The 24,496-nt window shown below is 43.9% G+C and overlaps 1 protein-coding gene across 5 annotated transcripts in view; it reads left to right on the forward strand.

The window, feature by feature from the left end:
• phf14 (PHD finger protein 14) overlaps positions 1 to 24,496 on the forward strand; it is a 68,043-nt gene that overhangs the window by 13,800 nt on the left and 29,747 nt on the right. For 4 of the 5 annotated variants that reach the window (XM_079367900.1, XM_079367898.1, XM_079367899.1 and 1 more), the window contains exons 6-16: positions 611 to 722; positions 2,182 to 2,319; positions 3,465 to 3,611; positions 4,092 to 4,362; positions 5,134 to 5,240; positions 8,149 to 8,244; positions 12,705 to 12,811; positions 13,026 to 13,157; positions 17,139 to 17,301; positions 23,734 to 23,796; positions 24,121 to 24,245. In XM_079367900.1, the coding sequence (XP_079224026.1) occupies positions 611 to 722; positions 2,182 to 2,319; positions 3,465 to 3,611; positions 4,092 to 4,362; positions 5,134 to 5,240; positions 8,149 to 8,244; positions 12,705 to 12,811; positions 13,026 to 13,157; positions 17,139 to 17,301; positions 23,734 to 23,796; positions 24,121 to 24,245 (1,461 nt within the window). The remainder of the gene's footprint in view (positions 1 to 610; positions 723 to 2,181; positions 2,320 to 3,464; positions 3,612 to 4,091; positions 4,363 to 5,133; positions 5,241 to 8,148; positions 8,245 to 12,704; positions 12,812 to 13,025; positions 13,158 to 17,138; positions 17,302 to 23,733; positions 23,797 to 24,120; positions 24,246 to 24,496) is intronic. The other variant, XM_079367901.1, reaches the window with a different exon arrangement.

Raw genomic sequence — 24,496 nt, forward strand, 5'->3', positions numbered from 1 at the left:
TCAGCAGTGGCACGAAGGGGAAGTTGGATTAAGGAGGAGAGAGAGAGAAGTGGCAGAGGAGTGAGGGAGGAGAAGAGATAGAGGAAGAAAAGGAGTGAGAGAAAAGAGTGTGTTATGTGAAGCGTGGAGACTTCAGCCACGTTATCGCTGATAGTGCTCCTCAGCCAGGCTGCACCCGAATTTACTACTTCACTAGAGCATGAAAAACACAGCAAATTAAACTGTGAAGCTGTTGCTTGCTAGAGATGGATATCTTTATATTGGACTTTGGATTCTCTTCCCTAAAGTCCGCATTTGAAATTGTGTCACAGCAGACTGTAGCTGGAGTCTGGGCCTACACAAATCTATGAATCCATTCCCCTTTTTGAAGCGTCTGAGTGACTCACTGCAGCCGCTTTGATAATATTAAGTGGCTCATTGTCTGCAGTAATACTCAGCACTTAATGCATTATTTACTCACAGCCGCAGAGTTTCATCCTTGTGATGCGAGTGAGCAGAAATCAATACATGGAAAACGTCACCTTGTTAAAAACTCAGTTCTCTCGATGGTCCTCTTCCTGTTTCGTCTCTTCAACACAACAACCTGACTTTCCTGCCTCTGTGTTTTCAGATGGGTGCACGTGGTTTGTGCACTTTACGTTCCTGGTGTAGCGTTTGGAGACATCGATAAACTGCGACCGGTGACGCTCACCGAGATGAATTATTCAAAATACGGAGCCAAGGTATGAAGTCCTAAACATTGTGCTGCAGATAGGAGAGCTCTCTCATGTTTATGATTTACAGTCGTGTTTAACATTCTGCAGACAGAACACGCTTCTTAGATGTTTAGTTTTTACTGCACTTCCTCAATGTACGTATATCTAATGAAGTATTACACATGTAGCAACACTTCAATCAATCAATCAATCAATCAATCTTTATTTATATAGCGTCAATTCATAACAGGCGTTATCTCGAGACACTTTACAAAAGCAGGTAAAGGACCTTACTGTTTGTCTGTTAACATTAACGAAAGAGCAGGTAACAAGACCATGCTCATTATGTTTACAAAAAGCAGGTAAAGGACCTTACTGATGGCTATATTACAAGAGCCCAGCTTAATCCGTCATAGCGTGGCAAGAAAAAACTTCCTTTTAACTGGCAGAAATCTTCAGCAGACCCGGGCTCATGACGGAACAGCCATCTGCTAAACTGTGCTGGGCTTGAAAATGCTGTCTATTATTTACAACCAGCTTCTTTTTGTTGTACATCCATTTCCTGGTTTCAGATTTTAAATCCATGAACTCCACTGAACGGATGATGGAAGGTTTAGAAATATTGATGAAGTGTGCTCTGATTCTGAAAATGTGTTTGACAAGTTGAAAGTCTGATATTGGGTGTTTTTTAAAGCTGAAGCTGTTGGAAAAAAAAAAAGAAAAGCTCATGAGAAGGAGGAGAAGTAGACTCAGTGAAACAGCAAAGACTCTGCGTCCCAGTGTTTCTTTGGTTGCACTCGTGTGTTTTTTAGTTTTTAAACACGTCCTTCACTGCTTTCTGCTCCACTCAGAGCTCTGCACTCTGACCCGACATGCTCCTCAGGTCTCAGAGACGGGTTCAGTGAAGGAAGGCCCTGACATAAATACTATTGACAGTAATGTCTGCATTGTAAGGATCACAGTCTCAGGGCTCCGGCGTACGCCTGCACAGCACACGTCTTTCCTATTTTCCTCACAGTTGTCATTTTAACGCTCGGTGCTCACATTCTTTAAAATGCAACTGAACTTGCGCCCCTCCTAAACATCCAGGGTAGCTTTTTACTTTACATTTTAGTCTCATTTTATTATCTTGACAAACTTCCAAGTTTAGTCCTGAAGCTTTATGCCAACAAAATAGTGTCCAGAGTGTAATTTGATAAACACACATCATTAAACAGACCTGCGGCCCAAGTACATTTACTACCTGTTTAATTTTATTTATTTATTCGTAAAATTGCTGCATGTGTGAGAGAGAGTGAGCAGCTTAGAAATCAAAGGAGAGAGAGTTAGTTGCAAAAAACGAAATTATTTTAAAAGGAAAAAAAACCCATTTGATATAAATACAAACCTAATATTAGCTTTATACTGTCGTTCAGTGGGAAACTGCACATGTGAAAGCTGAAGGATGTTGTGATGTTTGATGACACTCTGCTGTTGTTTTCTTCAGGAGTGCAGTTTCTGCGAGGACACCCGCTTCGCCCGGACCGGTGTGTGCATCAGCTGTGACGCAGGAATGTGTCGCTCATATTTCCACGTCACATGTGCACAGAGGGAGGGGCTTCTGTCCGAGGCTGCTGCAGAGGAGGTGAGCAAAGAAAGAATTGTAAATGAATAAACAAGTGAAAAGGCTTTAAATCTCAACATACACAAATAAAGAGACTAAAGAGGAAATGTGTTTTATTTTTTATTTGATGTTTGAAGGGGAAATATTTTCCTGGTTTTCTTTGTTTGAAGTTCTTTGATTAGATGAAACGGCTAAAGGAAAGGAAATGTTGGGAGTAGAGATTGGGTGCAAAGGTCAGATTCAAACCCACGGCCGCTACCATGACAACTGTAACCTGCGTTTACGGCGTGCACAACATAACCACGGGGCCAAAAGAGAAGTCTGTCACAGCCAATCAGAAGTTTCATCATCTTTGTTTAGATCTGAACGTGACTGACATATGTTGAAAAGTATAATTCTTTTACTTTAGGGAAACATGTTTGTGTGAGTTATTCAAAGTGTTGATCAATGGATGTTGCTGCAGAAAGTCAGTGAACAAAACTATCCCAGAAAAAACATCTATGAAAACAAAAAAAGCTTTTCAATGAATCTAAAATAAAAACTGTGAGACAACTTGTACTGTAAGCAGTGATGATGACACGCGGGTGACAGTGTCAGCCATGGGAGGTGGGAGGGGTTTGTTTATTCTGATTTAAGTTGATCACGTTGTGAGCACATCGTAGGATGCATGAGACGCTCACTTGATGGAAGGTGTGGGTTTCTATATCTGCGTCAGCTTCACAAACCTAAACACATGGTTGACACAATTAAAAGATACATCCACAAATTTATGAAGATGGATGAATCCATGAAAATACGTCCTATCACTTGAGGAAATGACTTCACATGCGCTGCAGATGAAATTTAAACATCTTTACACTTTGTATCAGGTATTGGTGAACCGTTCCTGTTTCAGACCTTTAAGGGTTAATATAAATTCTCCTCTTCTGCTGGGATGGTTCATGTATGCACTAAACATCTATTTCTGCACAATTCAAATATCCAGACAAGTGCAACTCACTGCAAACCACCGAATCCACTAAACTGCAGTAAAATTCTTTAATTAAAATCTAACATGCTGATGATGATCAGCTGACTGATTAGCTTCAATGATTCCTGCACACGGCGAGGAGGCGGGTTTGGGACTGGCTCCTGTTAATTCCATGCTTGTGTTTTTGTTCCCTTAGGATATTGCCGATCCTTTCTTTGCGTACTGCAAGCAGCATGCAGACCGCTTCGACAGGAAGTGGAAGAGGAAGAATTATCTGGCCTTGCAGTCTTATTGTAAGGTCTCTCTGCAGGAGAGAGAGAAGCAGCTGACTCCTGAAGCTCAGGTCAGGTTCGCTCATTCACGTGTTCAACACTTACCATGTTTATCACCTGACAGTACAAGAGGCCACTGCTGGTGAGAAAACAAAACGTCCACTTCAAGTTCTTGTTTGTCTCACTGACGGGCTCAGATTGTTGACTGTGCTCATCGTTATCAATTCAGACTGTCTCCATGAATCAACAAACATACAAATCCTTGTTACCTGTTGTTGATGTGGAGAGCAATCAGAGCGTGTAACATCGTGTGTGTGTGTGTGTGTGTGTGTGTGTGTGTGTGTGTGTGTGTGTGTGTGTGTGTGTGTGTGTGTGTGTGTGTGTGTGTGTGTGTGTGTGTGTGTGTGTGTGTGTGTGTGTGTGTGTGTGTGTGTGTGTGTGTGTGTGTGTGTGTGTGTGTGTGTGTGTGTGTGTGTGTGTGTGTACGTGTACGTGTGTGTACGTGTGTGTACGTGTGTGTGTGTACGTGTGTGCGTGTGTTCCACCTGCAGGCCCGGATCACCACGCGCCTGCAGCAGTACAGAGCCAAAGCAGAGCTGTCCAGAAACACTCGGCCTCAGGCCTGGGTGCCCCGCGAGAAGCTGCCGCGACCGCTGACATCCAGTGCCTCAGCCATCAGGAAGCTGATGAGGAAGGCGGAGCTTATGGGCATCAGCACCGACATTTTCCCCGTAGACACATCTGACGCCAACGCCAGCATGGACGGACGCAGGAAACACAAACAGCCCGCCCTCACTGCAGACTTTGTCAACTACTACCTGGGTGAGGAAACCCCTTTTATTTACTCTCAGCACCGCCGCTGACACTTCTCTGTGTGAAAGATTTACGGCCTTGTTGTCCTCGTGCGCTGCTCTCCGTTAGCGCCATGGTTTTGCTCCTTGTGGCTGCGTTCGCCCTGCCTCACTGGCTCAGTTTCTGGAGAGGGAGCGCTGTACACACATCACAGGAGAACTACAGGATCACGCGGGAATAAAGAGAAAATGTAACTTTGTCTTTATGAGGTTAATTTATTCGATCGCTTTGCTGCGTCAAAAACAGGCTGACAGACTGCGGCACACACAGTATGTGAGCATTAGCAGTGAGTTATTAATACTATTCTTTTGTATCTGCTTACTGTTGTTTTACGTTTAAAGATTTTCAAAACACCAGAAGAACTATATTCCTTCTTTGATCTCCCCGAAGAAAAAGTACAGAGCTCAGAGATAATTAAACAGTTTCAGCTTCCTGTCTCTGTTTTTTTTTAAATGTTTTATCTGACTGATAAAGTCAACAAACTAAAGGGCGTTTAGTATTTATATCCTTGGTGTTTCTCTATAACTGTTGGACAGGAGGGTGAAGTAAAGTGAGTCTTGTCTCTCTCCTCAAATAAATGCTCGTGATGCCAGACGCCGGATGTCGCTAACCTTGAGAGCACTCTTCATCAGCCTGCGGCCGAGCGCCTATCTGCCATCAGTACACCCTCTCATGTGCCTTTTTTTCTTCCTGTGTATAGATTGCGATCGTGCTATTGATTTTTGTCCCATTGATATTCAGAGCGGAACATGCGAATGATCCAGATCCAGGACAACATCTCGGAGCAGAAGAGCCTGAAAGACAAGCTGGAGAGCGAGCAAGAAAAACTGCACGTGGAGTACAACAAGGTGAGCGTGCAGAGCGATGAGGCATCTCGGCTTCAGGTGGACAGCTCCAACCAATCCGTGCAAACTTTACTACGATTATTTTGAATAAATTAAGATGCTCATATTTAAAAAAAAAAAATGTTAACAGATGAAGAAAAAATGAAACCATTGACTTTAGGCGTTTTCTGATTGTGTAATTAAACCAAATGTAATATTTGCATCGTGTCTCCAGCAACAGATCATACAGATGGAATAATGAACTTTTTAACTTCCTACTCGTCAATATTTTGTCCTAATTAATAGAAAGGTTGACTGTGATGTCACTGAAGCCATCTTTAAGGAGTTTTGATGAGAATATCAGTATCTATAAAAATAACAATCCCCAGCCCTATGTGTGAGAAATGAAGCCAATGTGGAAGTGATCAATCCTGCAGTTCATCAAGTGTCCACTAGAGGCTTACTGCAGGAACACAGGAAGTCACATTCACACGATGAGCATTACAGCAAATATAAACATGTTTACAGTCTGACAAAACTGTATATGTATGTATATACTATCTGATTAGTTCTTGTCATCACTGACGCACACAGTGGACAGAGGTTCATTTTTGATTTTGAAAACAATATGTTATCCATACTTAGAGTATGAGTAGCTGAGATGATTGACAGGTCGGAGGAAGCTTAAAACCCGCCTGAGCTCCAGATCTCAGCCTGTCGGTAGGTTGACTGAAAGTTAGGCTGAGACAGGATTTCCAACATGGTGGCTGCTGCTGATGAGCCTCCAGCGCCCCCTGATGGGTGACATCACCCAGCTTTATTTTTGGGCCTTTCATGTCTTTATTTTAGAGAAAGGACGGTGGATGGAGTCGGGAGCCAGCGGTCAGTTTCGAACCTCGGCTGCACGCTTGGACAACTATCCCTGCTGCACTAAGCAGCAGACTACCGGCCCCTTGTGGTTATTTAATTTAAATTTAAAACACAGACGTTGGGAAATTACTGGAAATAACTTCCATCTCTTTCTTTATTTTAACTGCAATTTGCAACTGTGCAGAGCTTATCAGCAGACAGAAGAAAACAAAGTGTTGTTATTTGGTAGGATAAAAAAACCCACTCCGACTCAAGCAGCAGAGCTTTTATCAAAAATTAAGATTCTAATCTCACTGCTGACAGCTGGCATGTCTGTTTGTCGAGACGGAGGCCCGCGAGGAAACGGAGGAAGCAACAACAGACACAGCAGCGAGTAATTAGTTTGACTTAGTTTCAAATCGTCTCTTTAAAAAACGCCGTCTCCGAGCTGGATTCTTCCACACCGGGCTCTGTGAGAAGAACCGAGCGTCTTCCTCTGTGTGACCTCTGTTGAGAGGCTGCTGCTCCATCTGTCACCACGACGACGGGAACACGGCGGCACGGGAAAAGTCAGGAGAGTTAATGTTGCGTTCAGTGTTCCGCCGTGTGTGTTAAGCGTTATTAATGGAGTGTGTGTTGCTAATTGCACGCTTCGAGTCGCTCTTGCGCGGCTTTGGCCTTGAAGAAACTGTCGGTGGGGTGATGTCATTGAAAGCCTCTGTTCGACTGAAACATATGAAAACCCTTTAGACGGTTTCCTTGCTGTGTTGACATTGAGAAGTCACAGTGCAGTCAACATGCAGAGGTTCTCTCATCAGGCTGCTGCTCTCCCTCGTGTGTTCAGTCTGTCACACTCGCTCCTGAAAACCTCTCATATTCAGGAGGAGAAAACACTGACCGACACAGAAAGGTACCAGAGACCAGGCGAGACCAGACCAAGAGGGGCGCTGGTGGCGCAGTGGTCAGTGTTGGTCTGGGTTCGACTCCAACATGTGGCTCCTTTCTGGCCTGTCAGTCCCCACTCTCTCTCTCTCTCTCTCTGGTTTCCATCTTTATCCACTCTCCTAGCTCTCCAACAAAGGCACAAAAAGTCCCCAAAAAAAAACAGAAAAAAAAACAAGACCATAAATATCACTGAAAAATCCTCCTCTTGAGTGCCGGGGGGCGTGTCACTTACTTAGACCGTCACACCGAGAAGGTTTGACCTTAACTCAGGAATAAAAATCTAATTATGAATGAATTAAAGTTTGTTAAAGTTTGAATTGAAGTTTTTCTGTTTATTTTGGATCCCCGTTTGCTTCCCGATAGCGAGGAGCGATTCTTCCAGAGGTCTACAGCAATTTTTCACAATTATGCAAAACATTCAATCACATACACTGTGTCATATAGACAATAACTACAGGAGAATAAAGACGTCACAAACGCGGTCACATGAAAAGGTCCGTAGTCCTGTCAGTAATGAAATAAACAAAGATGAAGACGTGGCTGGGAATCTCTCTTCAGGATGAGATTTTTCTCTTCTCAGCATCAGAACACCCTCGAGATGAGAGCGCTTCACTTCAGCTCAACAGCAGCGCTCGGGGTCAGAGATCTGGTTTGATGATGCAAAAAAAACAAAAAGGAGAAGTTTGAGTCATGGGGAAGGATCTAAATCAGATGTGTAGGGAGAGTTTGCACACGTCTCTTCTGCAGTTTGGGACGACACACTTTGATTTCTGTCATTTTTCTGTGGATGCTGGGTGTCAGGTTATGCATGCACGTGTCTGATGGCTACAGTGTGCTTTTAGAAAGAGATGTTTTTTTCTTCTAATCACAGGAATGACTTGACTGGTCTTGATTTAAAATGCAGTCTGAGACCGAGACCTTTAAAGAGTTGACTTGAGACCGGTCTTTTGACCAAGACGGATTTCAAGTCCGAGAACAATATCCAAACCTTTCACTAGGACTTTATTCTGAGTTTCCCACACTTTAAGCCAATCAGCATCGAGCATTCATCCAGACCCTGGTTTAGGTGTATTTATCTCACAGGCCTGTGGGGGTACTTTGTCAGTGTCCTCATGTTGTGTCCTCTCTCCTCCTGCAGCTCTGTGAGACTCTGGAGGAGCTGCTCAATGTGAACGGGGAGCTGCGCAGCGAAGGCCAGGCCATGTGGACTCTGATGGGGGGCATCCTGGGTCAGGTACTGTCTTTGGTTGCGCTGGTTCATGTTTGAGAGTTTTCGTAGATTGGCCCTCAGCAGCTCCGACCCTGCTGCCTTCCTTTTTACGCTAACCGATGGAGCCGTCATCGGCTGTGAAGTCGGACCTGACAGCCGGGGAGTAAAGCTGCATCTCTCCTCTCGTCTCCATGGCAACCAATTGCTAAAGGGTTTCTCTGCAGCTGATGGTTTATTTAATGAATGTGAAGTGCAGTCTCCAGAAATAGACTGAAATCTTTCCGTTTGTTTGCAGGAAGAGAACAAGCTGGTCACGATAGAACAGCAGCATCAGTCCACTCGTCTCTCTCAACACTCAACATGCCTTTGAATTATCATTTGATGAAACGTTAAATATCTCTTCTGTTCAACACAATGATCCATTTTGTTCTGGTTCTGAAGAGAACAGGACTGGATCAACCTGATCCAGATCCATCATTTTAAAGATTCATTCTTAGTGCTCGACTTCATTCCACCGTGAGCACCGAAAATTCACACAAACTGAAAGTTTCTCACAGCTGTTCTAACATTGTTTTGATCCAACTCATCCAAAAAAGTCTGACTGATCCTGATCCCAGCAGAGGGCTCACAAACACAATCAATCTGTGTACCCGAGTGTCCTCTTCATATCGCGTCATATTGTTACAGTGACATAGCCAATAAGGTAGACAGGTTAAATAATAAATAAAATAAAGGATTTAGTTCATCAGACATAAAAACAAGATCAGATTACTTGATCTTATCTGAGATTGTTCTCCTTTATGTCTTTTCTTTGCTCCTGGTTTATTTTATTTTTTCCACCTGTATGTATGGTGTAAAACAGAGGCGGGAGCTGCGGCTCAGGGTTCGATCCCCAGCTAGAGTTAGCTAGTTAGAAGAGTCCATTTGCTCAATAATGTCGACAGGAATGCAGCTCTGCGGGAAAGGCAGTCTTTAAAAAAACCTTCTAGTTGATTAAAGTGTCTCCAGAAGTGAGAACATCAGAAGACTCTTCATTTAGTCTCCTGATGTTTGGTATCAACAGATCCACTGATGATGATCATCGTGGAGGATAGAGTTGAAAGTTGACCTTCAGGTTTTATTCTTCTTTATAAAACTGCTGTTTTCAAGGTCAACAGTCAACTTTCTCCCCGAAGGAGTGAAAACAAAACATCAAACATGCACCCACAAAAAAACCCGCTGTCTGTTTACTGTCAGGCTTTATTGTCAAGTTTCTCCTTCACGGACATCCCAGGTAAGAGGAAGTGTCGAACTCTGACCCTCTACCTTCACTTTTCAGCCAAACGGAGGAGATATGTTTTGTGTTGTCTGCACCGTGCAGTCACTTCTTTTCTGGATTTATGTTTAAAAGTACCGTCGTAATCCATAAAAAGTCTTTTAAAAGTGTGCTCGTTGAAGAGCCCGAGCCGTGTAGACAAATGGTCGAATGATATTAATGTGGTGGCGAGGCGGCAGAATGGACAGGGACTAGAAGGAAACTGGCAGCGAATCTGCAATGACCGCCATAAATCACCTAATTATGAACACGCACGCTTTAAGTAGCAACATCAGTCACAGCGCCGCATGCTTTTGTGTCATCTATCTGCCACGTTTTCATCTCCTATTTGTCATCCCGCCTGCCTGCATTTGCAGAAATTATTGATGTCCCCAGCCGGGACCCTCATCCCTCTTCCAGTACACAGTCGCTGCTTCTTGTTCCCCGCGCTCCTTGGAAGTTTAGCACGGCTGGCCACTTGACAAGAAAACACGCAGGACATTTTCAAGCAGCGTCAAAGAAAGGGCAGAGTGCCTCGGTAGCTACGAGGTGAGAGATATGATAACAGGGTGTTAAGTGACGAGCGACAAAAAAACCCAACAGATCAGCGAGGAGATAAAACGTGGTCCAAACATCTGAAGCAGTGAGAACTAACCCGTTTCCACCTAGTGGTACGTCTCGGTATGGCGTGCATATTGTGGCGTTTCCATAGACGAAAGCCGGGAAGGATTCTCAAATTACCGACCTGTACTGTCCAAATTTTTGTATCCTTCTGTTGGGGTGCCAAGTCGATCAATCCAACCCTAAAAGGAGGAGCTAAACGCTGCAGTCGATTGATCGGTCCCGTACGACAGCGGCATTAAGAGACAAGAAAGTCACATGACAGTGACAGATTAGATGAACGGCTGGATGTCTTCCATCGTTGGTTTTGTTTGTGTCACGTTTTTCTCCTTTGTTAAATTTATTAACGTGGTAGCTGTTAGCGGTTAGCTGCTATCATGTGACGCCATTACGTAGCTGACGCGGCTATCTGCATCCGTACCAAATAGTGCACGCCACGGTTGGCTGTGGAAAACGGCAAACAGGATCAGGCTTTACCCAACCAAACTGTTCTGATCCATAGCGGACCTCTGTGTGGAAACGATGCTTAACGCAGCTTTGAAGGCCGCCATTAAATGAAGAGGATTCGTTTACAAACGGAACAGATTGAGAGCTGCATAATAATTCATAAATTCATCATGGCAATAAAAGCATTACAAAAGTCTAGATGTGATTTAATAGATGTTACTAAGTTACAGGGTCCTGACAGATTAAAAATCTGTCCTCTGTAAAAACTTTGACCTCTACCGATATTGATATTAGGAAGAGGAGAAATCGAATATATCGTCCGTTATCTGTCTTTGATCTGTCTCTGATCTGCAGAGATCAATAAAGATATACACTCATTTATTTGCAGTTATCTGGAGAAGATTTATAATGAAGACAAGATGGTCACTGAGCTGCTTGTTGTGATCTATACAGCGCCCTCTGCTGGTGAAAGAGAACTGCTCGTGTTAAACAGAAAAATAAAATGAAATTTGATTGGTGAATAATAAATCTAGTAATATCAGCACATATCTGTGATGTGCAGCCATATCGGTAGCCGATACCGCTCGTCACTGGTTATGCTGATATCGGCCTGCAGATAAAGCTCTAATAGGGATATAATGATTTTATCAATTTTATTAAAACGGCAGAAAAGAGAGCTTAATCAAATTTCTCAGAGCCAAAACATAAAATTTAGGCGAGGGCGAATACAGCCACTGATACTGAGACCAAATCAAGCTGGCGCTCAACGACACCTCTGATTGGTCGTGTTCAGACTTTGCTGAGAGTGGCTGCCAGCCTCGTGAATCCTCAGGAGGCAGTGGAGAGATTTTAGCATCCCACAATCTGATATTAGATCAGAGAGCTTTAGATAGAAGCGGCTTTAGGGCCCGAAGATGGCAGCATGAGTGGATTAGTCTTACAGCTGAAGCTCACAGCTTGAACTGCTGGTCAGAGTTATGCAGGAGCTTTAAGTCACCTCTTCATTATTTTTACTGTATTGAGCGTGATGGAAATGCTCCCAGCGTGTTGTGCTCCTGCTCTGTAATGTTTCCCCAGAGGACGGAAAGCAGACAGCCTGTGTGTCGACTAACTCTCTCCTCTATCTAAACTTCTTCATCTATCTGATAAAGCACGTTAACGCTGTTGAAACTGCTCCATATCAGCAGTGGAGACGCGTCCCGGTGGTGGGACGCAGGCGGTCTCCGGTCCAGGTTGAGGAGATAGCCCCTGCAGCCCCCTTTGTGCTCCGCTCACCCCGTCCCTCCATCTATCAGGCCTCCCTGCGGGGACGCTCCCTCGCCCGCTGCAGGCAGAGCGAGCGCGCCCAGATTAGAACTTCCTGCGGGAAAAACCTTGTCTGTTTAGTGACAGACTCGCTCCCGACCAGATAAGTTTTCTAATTAACCCGTGTGGCAGTGACGCGCCTCAGATGGAGGCGAGAGTAGACCGGCTGTCTGCTGCTCCTTCTTCACCTGCCACATACAACAGGTTCCTTCTCGCCTCTCGTCGCTCCTCTGCTGTGAGTGAACTTTTACAGCTCTGATTAAGCCAACTGTCTAAACTCACAGCCAACAAAGAGCGGGCGTCCAGTAAAGTGTCACCTGTCTGTAACATTAACTCTAATGGAGCCAGAGCAGCCTGCTGCTTCAGCTCTCACACTCGGCTCATATGAAGGAAAGTTCACTCTCACTGACAGAGACACATCATGCTCGTCTCACTGTGCAGAATATTACAGGAGTCAATAAATATGACGACTTGGTGCGAAACGTTCAGAAAGTCCCTGGATCAAAGTGCTCGTTTTACTGCGGATAGGATCAACAAATGATTCTGATTGTCTCACAACATAAAAGATCCCACTCCTCCAGTGAAGTCTGTGTCGGTATGAAACAACGTGCAGCTTCCATACTGAAAGATAGAGATGTCAGAAAAAGTATAAAACAGTGCACATCTGCTCCACATGTTGATGAGTAACTATCAGCCCAACCATGAAGTGCTGATTTAAGATGAAGACCATCGATACACCTCGGGATCAGCTTTCTTAAAATGTGTCACTGACTGTTCAGAGAAGAGGTGTCACTCTGCGTTCTTATTTCTGTGGCAGAAACTGAACACTCCCGCTGTTCTGAAAGCTCCCAAAGAGAGGAAGCCCAGCAAGAAGGAGGGAGGCAGCCCGGGGAAGTCCTCCAGCCTGCCCGCCATCCTCTACAGGTAAAACCGAGCAGCGTCCTGAGAGAGCGCGCAGTCCTTTTGAATGTTATCACATGCTGGGGGGGGGAGACGGCCTTCTGATTGGTCCGTTATCCTCTTGCGGTTACGTGTGTTTGGAGAACGATCTGCTGTCAGGATGGGTTGCGAGCACGTTCTGTCCAGTGAATGATGCGAGGTCAGACGTTTAACAACTTAACTCCACGTTCTCTTGCAGCTGTGGCATCTGTAAGAAAAACCAGGACCAACACCTGCTGGTGCTGTGTGACACCTGCAAGCTGTACTACCACCTGGGCTGCCTGGAGCCTCCGCTGACACGCATGCCCAAGAAGACCAAGAACAGCTACTGGTGAGAGACGCTCAGAGAGCAGGGGAGGAGGGACGGACATCGCTTCAAAAGAAAAAAACAGGAAACAGATTGTATATGAGAGGGAAGCTCCTTTATTCCTCAATCTCAGGTTCAATTGACTTTATTTGTACCTGGAGGTTAGATAGAGAGATAGATAGATACTTTATTGATCCCGAGGGAAATTCAATTTAACGGACACATTTACTCGATCAAGTATCATCTTCATATTTTTCTATTAATTTAAAAACGAGTATTTGCAGTATGAGAGGAGATGCCACTTAGCTCATGCAGAGCGATGAAGCAGTGAAGATCATTCTGTGGTTCTTTCACCCCCTTAAACAAAAAAATAACAATGGTAGGTCCGTCCTCATGAAAACGAGACAAGCGCGAGGAAAGAAGCTGCAGAATGATCCAGATGATTTCGGGATGATTTCTGCTTATTTGTTGTAAAGAAGAAAAAAATTTCCCAGATTTTTTTGGGAAATGTTAATTTCGAATGCTCATGTTACAATAATGACAACATTGGGCTTAATGGTGCATCCTTGCCCTGATTTACCACACGGATCATGTCTCAGATAGAGGTTGCTTTCTGCTGCCAACAATGCACCAAAATCAGGCTCAGGCATCGAGAGAGAAAAAAAGCAAAGTAATCCTTCAAACTTTTCCTTGGGAACCCTGTGGAGTAAACGTCAGAGGCTGACAAGTTCGGTGAAGAGAAGTGTGTTGTTAGGACTCACACAGGCGACACATTCACTGTAAGCTTGAAAACCTCAGACTGCTGGAGAGCCATTAGTGAAGGTTACACAGTTCACGATTCCTCACAAAGCACAAACGCATATCAGGGAGATACTCGGCTGTACAAGCCCTCATGCTGCCGAACACGATTCAACATGACAGCGCCCAGAGTGTGAGTGGAATACACATCTTTCATCTGGTTACACACGCATCAATAACAAAGACTTTGTAGGTGCAGTAAAAACATGTCACTTTTAACTAACGTCCAAAATAGACAACAGGCTCCAAACACTCCCAGGTTAAAGGGCAGAGCGACGTGATTGGACGAAAACTCGCATCAAGAAATGAGAACTTTGACGATCATAGTTTACGGTGAACTCGTAAAAAGATCTTTTTTTATGTTTGATGGAGAGCGATTGCTTTTCATATTCATTCTTTCCGAGCTGGGAGTTTGTTTATTCGTATTGGTCGTGACATTTGAGGCCGCTCGGTGGCAGGAGGATTATCAGATGATGGATGTAGGGACGGTGGAAATGTCACAGTCGCTTCTCTCTACTTCGACACTTTGGATCTATCAGGAGGAAAGATTTAGTGCCTCTGTTTTATCACATATGATAGTCATAAGATACTCTGTCACATGCTGAACTTTTATTTCTTCCACTGTTTGATGGGAAGATCAGAGAGCATGTTGCGTTTGTTTTTTTGTTTTGTTTTTTATTTAAAAGAAATGAAGAAACATGGCCGCTGTTAGCGAGCCGGTCGTGTTTGTGTTCGTCTCCGTTTCTGATGGAAGTCATTTATTTAACGTTTGTTTGTTTTAGCTTTAAGCTGCTCTGTTTGATCGAGTCAAAATTAGAAACTGTATAAATAAAGCGCGTTGTTGCAAAGTCATAACTCACATCAGAGCTCTGCAAATAGAAAAAGACACAGAGGTGTCGAGGGCTGAGGTAGAAAAATGGGGAATTTGTTTTATAGCAGCACCAACTCCCAGGACTGACTTTCACTGGTTACACTACATTTCATTGTTATCTTGTTGGTTTGTCCACATGCTCTTCTGAGGTTTTGAGGTTTAGGCCTCGATAAAGCAACAAGGTTTCCAGAAGTCTCATGTTTTCATTCTGTTCTTTTTAATCCGTTTCAAGAAAGAAATCCAGGAAGACCTGAAATAACATCTTTGGTCAAACTTAGTGTGTTGATTTGAAAACAAAACAGTCACCTCTGAAATGTTAAATGTGAGTTGTGGAAAAAAAAACCAATAATATGGACGCATGCTCCTAGCGTTGCAACAAACTAAAGTCTGTTTCCACTGGAGTCTTCAGTCTGTTTACTTTCATTTACGATCGGGATTCAATAATGCACTTAAATGTCTCGTTCTGTCCAATACATCATAAAACAAGCTGTTACATTCAAGCCATCCCGACAAGGTTAAAAAACGAACATGCTTCATAACTCACACCTGGATCCAATTACCTGCAGCCTTGGCTTTATGCACAAGCACAAGTCAAGACTCCACCCAGTGTTGGAATATCACTCGAATACAAATTCACCGTGTTGTGTTGGGTTTCTTAGGATCAATAAAAACAAAGGTTTTGGCTCCTGCACTGAGTCTCAAAGAAAGTTAGTTTTTAGTGCTCAAAGATCAAAATCATCTTGACTGAGCTGTGTGAGACACACGTTCTTCTTCTTCAAGTTTGCTAGTTTTGTTGGAAACCACTTTATAGTTGTGAAAACTCCACATGCTGAACCAGGGATTTAAATCTTTTAAAGCAAGCAGCAACCTTCACTGTGAAAAATGAACTAGAGCTGCAGCTATCGAATATTTTAGTAATCGAGTAGTCTATCGAATATCCCGTCGATTAATCGAGTAATCTAATAAATCATACTTTTGCTTAATTAGGGCTTAACTCGTCTTGGGTCGTCCCTACAAACCTGCTTCTTTGCAATTACCATGGAAACGCCTGCTTGTTACAGCCAACCACCTCTGCTCTACAGCTGCTGATGATGCTCACCATATTACTGACAGGGTCCCAAATTCACTTTCTGATTCACTGGTCAAGGCAGCAGATCAATTAAAAATACAGGCCAAACACGTTTTAATGGCTGAAATAGCAAATAGTGTTTTGTGTAGCCTACACATCTGTTACAGTACATTTAATTGAGAAAGCATTATGGTGTGTTGAATCAATCACAGAATCAATCATTATGTCAGATCAGGAAATTGAGAAACTTTAAATATATATTTGCTAAATTATTATTCCACAAACAAGTTCTGTCTTGATTTAGCTTTGAAGACGCTCACAGACTACAGAGACCATAGACGTACGTCTATGACAGAGACTGTGAGAGGACGCTGCTATCGTTATGTTAGCTGCAGACACGGAGAGAGTGAACGGAGAAAAGCCGACCGTTTGACCGGATCACGTGATCCCGACTGGGTCATATGGATCACGGATCAACTGTGTGCTGACTAAAAGCTAAAAGTGGCACGCCGCGCTCGCGTGTGTGTGTTAGCGCAGAAGTGTCTGTGTGTAAGAGAGAGGAGCAAGTAGCTGCAGCTACATTAAACGTGTTTTATACTCATACCAAAGTTTTGATGACGCAAAAAAAAACTTAACGAAGCCTCGAGGCAGCAAAAATTCCTCAATGAATTTTTGTAATCGAATTATTTGAGTTTGTTCGAGGAATCGTTTCAGCTCTAAAATGAACCCAATGTAGAAATGCAGCAACCTGCAGTTCCTTGAGTGTCCACTTGAGGCTGCCTGCAAAAATCCCAGAAATGACAAACCGCCAACAAAAAATGTGAATTTAAGAAAATAAACAAAGTGAGTCTCTAAACGCATTCCTTTTTTTCTGCACATACCGTACGGGGGGAGGTAAAATTTTTTTATAACTCATCCGTTTTGATTTTATGAAGAGTAAGTGTTCATCATAATTAGGGGCGTGGCTGATCTGACTAACCAGCAGACGGGCGCATTGTGGCTTTTAGTCAGGCTGCCTCAGCTCCTCCTGGCGCCCCCTGTTGATAGGCCTCTAAGTTACCCTTCAGTAACAAACAGGGGACGTCACGGAGACGACATGTATGTTTTATACAGCCGCTTAATTAAAATTGACAACCTGGTTGAATCAATAGTGCTGAAATGACGAGGGAAGGTCTTCAAGAACACCGTGTTTAAAGACTAAAGATTTGGACCTTTGATGGTTAAATCAGTTCGGTTCAGTGAAATGAGCTCTCTTCCCTCTCTTCAGGCAATGCTCCGAGTGTGACCAGGCCAGCAGCGATGAAGCTGATATTGCCATGGAGACACTACCCGACGGCACCAAAAGATCCAGGAGGCAGATCAAGGGACCGATCAAATTCATCCCACAGGAGATGTCGCCAGAGCCCAAGAAACATCAAGTGAGGGGCACGGTGTGTATCAACACACTGAAAATCTCTTTTTATTACCAGCAGAGATATCAAGCTTTTTTTTTTTTTTTTTTTTTAGGGCTGAAAATAATGAAAAGTGCGAACGCTGAAATCGTCCTTCACTCTCATTAGAGTGTAATTGATGTCAGTGTCAGCTAATTGATTGATCTGTATTGATTACAAATAATTAACTTGAGTTCTCATTAGTCTGATGCTCTCTTCAAGCTTTCAGAAAGTCATACAAGGTGATAGTTTGTTCCCCCGAGCACAAATAGTTCAATCTAGAAGGAGGGGACGAATCCTCTCCGAGGGGACTCTCATCCTGAAGTGTGTTTACCCAGCACTATTTCCTATTGCCTGCATGGAGCGACTCCTGAGGTCTTAAAGGTCACATGTTCTGCGACATGGTGAGAAAAGTCCATCTTTTCCGTCTTCTGCCTGCTGCTCTTTTCAGAAAATGTGTGCTCAAACAGGCCGTTTGGAGATTTTCCCTTTATGACATCACAAAGGGCAGTAGCCCCTCCCCCAGGTGGGTGACACTCCCACAGCTAGGTGTTTGTTCTGCCCTCTGAGTCTGCCTTCTCACCGTAAACAATAGGACATGGAGCCAGAAAGCACCGAGTACACCCGAGCCCTTCCAGAGAGGGGGCGTGGTCAGACACAGCTCATTTACATATTTAAAGCTACAGACACAGAAACAGCCTGTTCTGAGCAGGGCTGAAATAGAGGGGTTTATAGACATGATCAAAGAGAGGATCAGAGTGGATTTACAACAACACACTTCACACACACGTCAAAAACAAACAAGACAAAAACAACTTTACTTTGAATCATTGATTTGCAGCCATTACAGCATATTTCACACCAAAAAACAGTTGTAAAAAAAAATGGCAGAATCAATTTACGATATACGATAATCAATATGAAATAGAAGTGAATTCTTTAGGTATCATTTTAAAAGAACTTAAGTTTCAAAAGACACTCAGGCCATTTTTCGTCAACATCGCCATAAATCCCGAGAACTTTGTTCCTAAGCACAGCAGAGCGACGGTCTGTGGACTGTGTCAGCCTGTAGAGAAACATTTTGTGTCAGCTGTGAGGAGGAACACAACCCCTCACTGGATCCTGCTTATCTGCTCCGACCATGCTCTGATCCTGAGATACAGAGCTGCCTCCCCGCTCCCTCAAGAAACACTCCAGATTGATATCTGACGGCTCCGTGCTGAGGATTGGGGGGGAGGAGAGGAGAGGATGGAGGGGAGGGGGGGGCTGGGCTTGTCTTTCACTTCCTGTTTGCCATTTTTTTCCCCCCACTGTCAATCTGTGACCCAGTGCCACTCACCTGGGACTTGAAGGAACTTTCCTCTCGTGACCGTGGATGCTCTCGTCCGAGTGAATTCCCGTGGAGCCACTTGTGACTGCAGCCTGTGTTACAAACAGAGGAATGAACAAAGAAACGGAGGAGTGGTGTCTGAGCCACTTCTCTCACTCTCTGCACTCCATCTGTCTTAGAGGGGAAACAGTGGAGTGTTGGAGCACAGTGGCGGTCTGGGTTAATGTGTTTTTCTGTTCAGGTTTGGAAACCTAGGGCCCAGACATGTGCCGAGGACCCTGCTGGAGCTCTCGGGGATTAAGCAGCTTTCTGATTTTTCTCGCAGCCACAGCCACTCGGGCGAGGCACTTCACTGCAGCATTTATCTTCAAATGCAAGGCGCGCAATGGCAGACGCTAAAAGGGCTCTGCTTTGCATTTTTAATGCTTTTACCAGGGCACCCAGGCACTGGCACTTCTCTAAAGCCATGTTTCAATTTATCAGAACTGGCTAATCGACCTCCTGCTGGCCTCTGAGGCTGCACTGTGCGCAATGTGTGTGTGTGTGTGTGTGTGTGTGTGTGTGTGTGTGTGTGTGTGCAAAATACACACATTTACAATTGGCCAAAAGGGCTGTCATGGCCCGGTGCCACCTTGATGAAGTTGAGAGTCTTGTGGCTGTTATTCATGGTCTGTCGTGCCCGCTGGAGAAAATCGTTCCCAGTCAACCTGTGAGCTGAATATTTTTTGTGGTATGTACGCAACGTCACAGCTGTAAAATTAATGCTGCGTGGTTTTAACACGACAGAACATCTCAAACACTCACCACGCTTCATGCGAGGACGAATCATTAACACACATTTACCGTAAATTCCGGACTATAAGCCGCTACTTTTTTCTCACACTTCGAGCACTGCGGCTTCTACTCCGGTGCGGCTAATGCATGGATTTTTTATGGGGGACAATGAGCTTCTGCCGCAAAAACATTTGACTTCGTCACGTCGGATCTTAATATCAGTCATTTTGCGCTTCATGCACGCACCCTCATGATGGAAAACACACGGAGAAATACATATGATGCAGCTTTCAAGTTAAAGGCGATCGACCTGGCTGTCAAAGAAGCTAACAGAGCTGCTGCACGTTAAGATGACACTGACAGCGACAACAGAGACTGAGGAAGTGAGTAATGAAGTCATTCTGAGGCAGTGAATGGATGGACTTTTTCTTGTGAAATATATTACGGTCATCTTTTTCATCAGCCGTGTTACAGACACCGTCGGCTAGGCTTCGTATTGTAACGGTTCATGTTGTAAAGTCAGTAGTTGATAATGTGTTCATAATTCCGATTATGTGGAGAGTCAGTGAATGCACCAGCGAGAACGTGTTGAGTGGCTGTATGAGAGAACGCTGGGAGAGAGAGTTGGATTGTTACGGCAAGTTATGTGTTGCTCTCTGCTGTAAACGGCGTGGTCACGGCCGACAGTGATCGGGTTAAGTAAAAGTTATTATTTGAACGCTCTCGTCGTCCTTTAACGTCCGTACGGACGCTACAGTATTTGCGGATGTTACCGGTAGCCTACGTCTGTGTAAATAGCTCTTGTTATAGCATGGACACCTGCGGCTTATAATCAAGTGCGGCTTATATATGTACAAATACATTTATTTACTTATTTTTAGCCGGTGCGGCTTATATCCAGGTGCGCTCAATAGTACGGAATTTACGGTATTCTTCAACACGTGGCGTGTAAAAGAAGCCAACCACGGTTTTATCGAACTCCGTCATGGACTCGTTTTTATACCCTCATCTCTGCAGCTGATGTTGGTACGAACCTGTACGCACTCTTACTTTAACATCAGTGGACTAGATGATAGTTCAATCCACCTTTTTTTGTTGCAGGTTTATTTTTGGGCTTTTTCTGCCTTTATTTTAGAGATAGGACTGTGGATAGAGTCTGAAATCAGGGAGACAGAGACATGTGGGAGAGGAGCCACAGGTCAGATTTAATTTAACCACAACGCCAGCAATGGCTCCTTTTAGAAGCCGTATTATTCAGCCTGATTTGTAGACTTGTACTGAGACATTTCCAGAGCTGAAGGTTTGTGTCTTCTACTTCTTGTTAATGCGAAACACTGATGGCTGGTGAGTCACAAATACATAAAACTCACTGCACTTATGAAGGATAATGACACCCTCTTGCTCTTACCTCCAATTCCCACATACTCTCGCCCATACTCTTCCCACGCACTTTTGCCCCACGAGATCCGTTTCTGGAACTTCAGTGCAGCCGTGATCAGGTGTTCACACATCACAGGAGAACTACGAGATCACGCGGGAATGACGAGGAAAACATGCGTTGTCTTTCTGAAGATCATTTCATGTTGATTTGTTTCCTGTTTTGATGAAGTGAGAAAAAAAAAGTTTGCCATTCCGTATATTGTGCTTTATTTTGAAATGCTGTGTGTTTCCTTGTTTGACTTCCTGTCCGGCGTGACTCAAGCCTGCAGCGTACTGCAGAAACAGAGCGTAGTGATGGCTCGCTCCGAGACGGCCCGCGGCGCTCGCTGTGGAAACTCAGTGATAAACAAGAGTGACGGCAAACTACGGCGTAGTGCGTGCATGTCGCAGGTGGAAATTATGTGCAACATGTAACACACCTCATGCAAAATTGAAAAGCGAATTTGGTACTTCACTTATCCCCCAGGAGAAGTAGTAACAGCAGTATGAAGGGGCGGAAATACTTTGGGGATGTTTCATAAAATATACACTTAAGTAATAAAAAAGTAATATAATATAATGTTAAGTAAAAATAATTCAAACTTAATCTTAAATCAATAATTTATACATAAACTAATAAGCAGATTTATTCTAAACAATCTGTGAAAATGAGGGAGCCAGTTTTACGCCTTAAAGCAGAAATGCTTGGAGGAGGAGCTCAAGGTTCGGGAGCTGAAGTAGTGAAAGGTGGCTGTAAAATGCTCCTCCTAATGAGTCATGATTTACTGCTGCCTGCTACGACCACAGCTCTACCATTAAAACTCCCATACGGACATATGTCGTTAATCAGTTAGAAATTATGAGAATGAAGTTAATACATGTAGTTAGTAAGACTTCCTATGCTCTGTTAATTCCTCTAATCCTGTGTGAAATGATTCATGCTTGTTAAAGATGCACTGATGTACTTAATTAAAAGATTGATTTTTGCCGACGACTTATAAACTGCCTACAGTTTTAATTTCCTCACCTGAGCAGAGCCTGAGATTAGCTGTGCTGTACGTCTGAGCGCGTTCAGCTGAACCAGCGACAGACCTGCAGCCGGCTCGGCTCTGCCTTATAGACCACGCTTTAATGCAGAAATAAGTAAATATCGCCCGGCCCCTTTTGTTTAGTGGGGGAGAAATAGTTAAGGTGTGCAGGAGCCACTTGGCAGCGCTCTTGCAGTTAGCATTCTTAATGATAAGTGCTCCATCTGGCGAGTGGTGGCGAGCCAAAGGCGACAGATGGAATTGTTTTCACAATCTGTTTAAATATGTTGTCGATTTTTCTTCCCCTTTTTAAACTCTCCAGCAGCTCTGCGCTTGTTTGCTAGCAGCAAAAAGAGTTTGATAAAGCTCTTCTGAAGTTTGATGCAAACAGCTTGAGCCATGTGAACCAGCGTTCGGAGGCGTCCATCTTGCCTTAGTTAAATCTTTGACTTTGGCATGTTTAGTGCAGTGACGTGACGAGTTCTGGAGGTGGTTAAACTTCAGGCCTGCAGGTCAGACCTTTAAAAAAAGACAGATGACACGTGAACCAGACCCTTCAGCTGTCTAAAACCAGTCCACATGTTTCAGACCACATGTTTCAGTCCACATGTTTAAGTCCACATGTTTCAGACCACATGTTTCAGTCCACATGTTTCAGACCACATGTTTCAGTCCACATGTCTCAGTAAACATGTCTCAGTAAACATGTTTCAGACCACATGTTTCAGACCACATGTTTCAGTCCACATGTTTCAGTCCACATGTTTCAGTCCACATGTTTCAGACCACATGCTTCAGTCCACATGTTTCAGACCACATGTTTCAGACCACATGTTTCAGTCCACATGTTTCAGTCCACATGTTTCAGTCCACATGTTTCAGTCCACATGTCTCAGTAAACATGTTTCAGTCCACATGTCTCAGTAAACATGTTTCAGTCCACATGTTTCAGTCCACATGCTTCAGACCACATGTTTCAGACCACATGCTTCAGTCCACATGTTTCAGACCACATGTTTCAGACCACATGTTTCAGTCCACATGTTTCAGACCACATGTTTCAGTCCACATGTTTCAGACCACATGCTTCAGACCACATGTTTCAGACCACATGTTTCAGACCACATGTTTCAGACCACATGTTTCAGACCACATGTTTCAGACCACATGTTTCAGATCACATGTTTCAGTCCACATGTTTCAGACCACATGTTTCAGACCACATGTTTCAGTCCAAGTTTCAGACCACATGTTTCAGACCACATGTTTCAGTCCACATGTTTCAGACCACATGTTTCAGTCCAAGTTTCAGACCACATGTTTCAGTCCACATGTTTCAGACCACATGTTTCAATCCACATGTTTCAGACCACATGTTTCAGACCACATGTTTCAGACCACATGTTTCAGTCCACATGTTTCAGTCCACATGTTTCAGACCACATGTTTCAGACCACATGTTTCAGTCCACATGTTTCAGACCACATGTTTCAGTCCAAGTTTCAGTCCACATATTTCAGTCCACATGTTTCAGTCCACATGTTTCAGTCCACATGTTTCAGTCTACATGTTTCAGCCCACATGTTTCAGTCCACATGTTTCAGTCCACATGATTTCAGACCACATGTTTCAGTCCACATGTTTCAGTCCACATGATTTCAGACCACATGTTTCAGTCCACATGATTTCAGACCACATGTTTCAGTCCACATGTTTCAGTCCACATGATTTCAGTCCACATGTTTCAGACCACATGCTTCAGACCACATGTTTCAGACCACATGGTTTAGACTACATGTCTCAGTAAACATGTTTCAGTCCACATGTTTCAGACCACATATTTTGAGTATTGTTTATCAGTGAACTTTTTGTGTTTCACAGAGAACCAGAGGACAGAAGAGGAAGAGAATCCCCATCTGTGAAGACAGAGAAGATAAAATAGAGGTTTGTAACAAACCCTTTTACTCCCGCTGTAGCTCCTCCCACTCTCCTTAGTACACATTGGTTTGTTACACTCTTTGATTTTGTACCAAGCGGAATTTCCAAAAAGGTGGTCTTTGTTAAATCTAAAAAGTACTTTGATTAGATTTTAAAAAAAGCTGTCGTCACATGTTGCACACTGTTCAGATTTTAAATACTAAAAGTTACGATCGCTCCTTTGTTTTGCCCTTTTCTCTTTTGTTTAACACATTATTCCTTTTTAGATCCCAACCACAATCAAGTGCCCATACATACAGCTCTTGATTCTAATGCCCTGTGTTTCCATAGGAACCGCTGCCACGGGAACGCAGACAACGCCAATCTGCAATGCAGAAAAAAACACCCAAAGCCGACGACACGAGGACCGAGTGTACAACCTGCAAAGGACCAGGTGACAACGAAAACCTTGTGAGGTGAGGGAACGTGTGTGTGTGTGTGTCTCAGAGAGGGAGGGGTGGGGGGTTATTAAACATGCTCAGTGTGTGTGTGTGTGTGTGGGAGGGTTCGTCTCGTGAAGCAGCCATATCCTCCTGATGATTAAAGTTCAGTCTTCATTAGGCTCCGGCCGCCTGTGCTCTGCAGAACGAGGGGGCTGACGGTGTCTCCTCCATAGGCCGCCTATATTGACCTGCCACATACATTTGCACAGTTCATTAAGGCGTAA

Source organism: Symphodus melops (assembly GCF_947650265.1).
Source record: "Symphodus melops genome assembly, chromosome: 18".
Classification (NCBI taxonomy): Eukaryota; Metazoa; Chordata; class Actinopteri; order Labriformes; family Labridae; genus Symphodus; species Symphodus melops.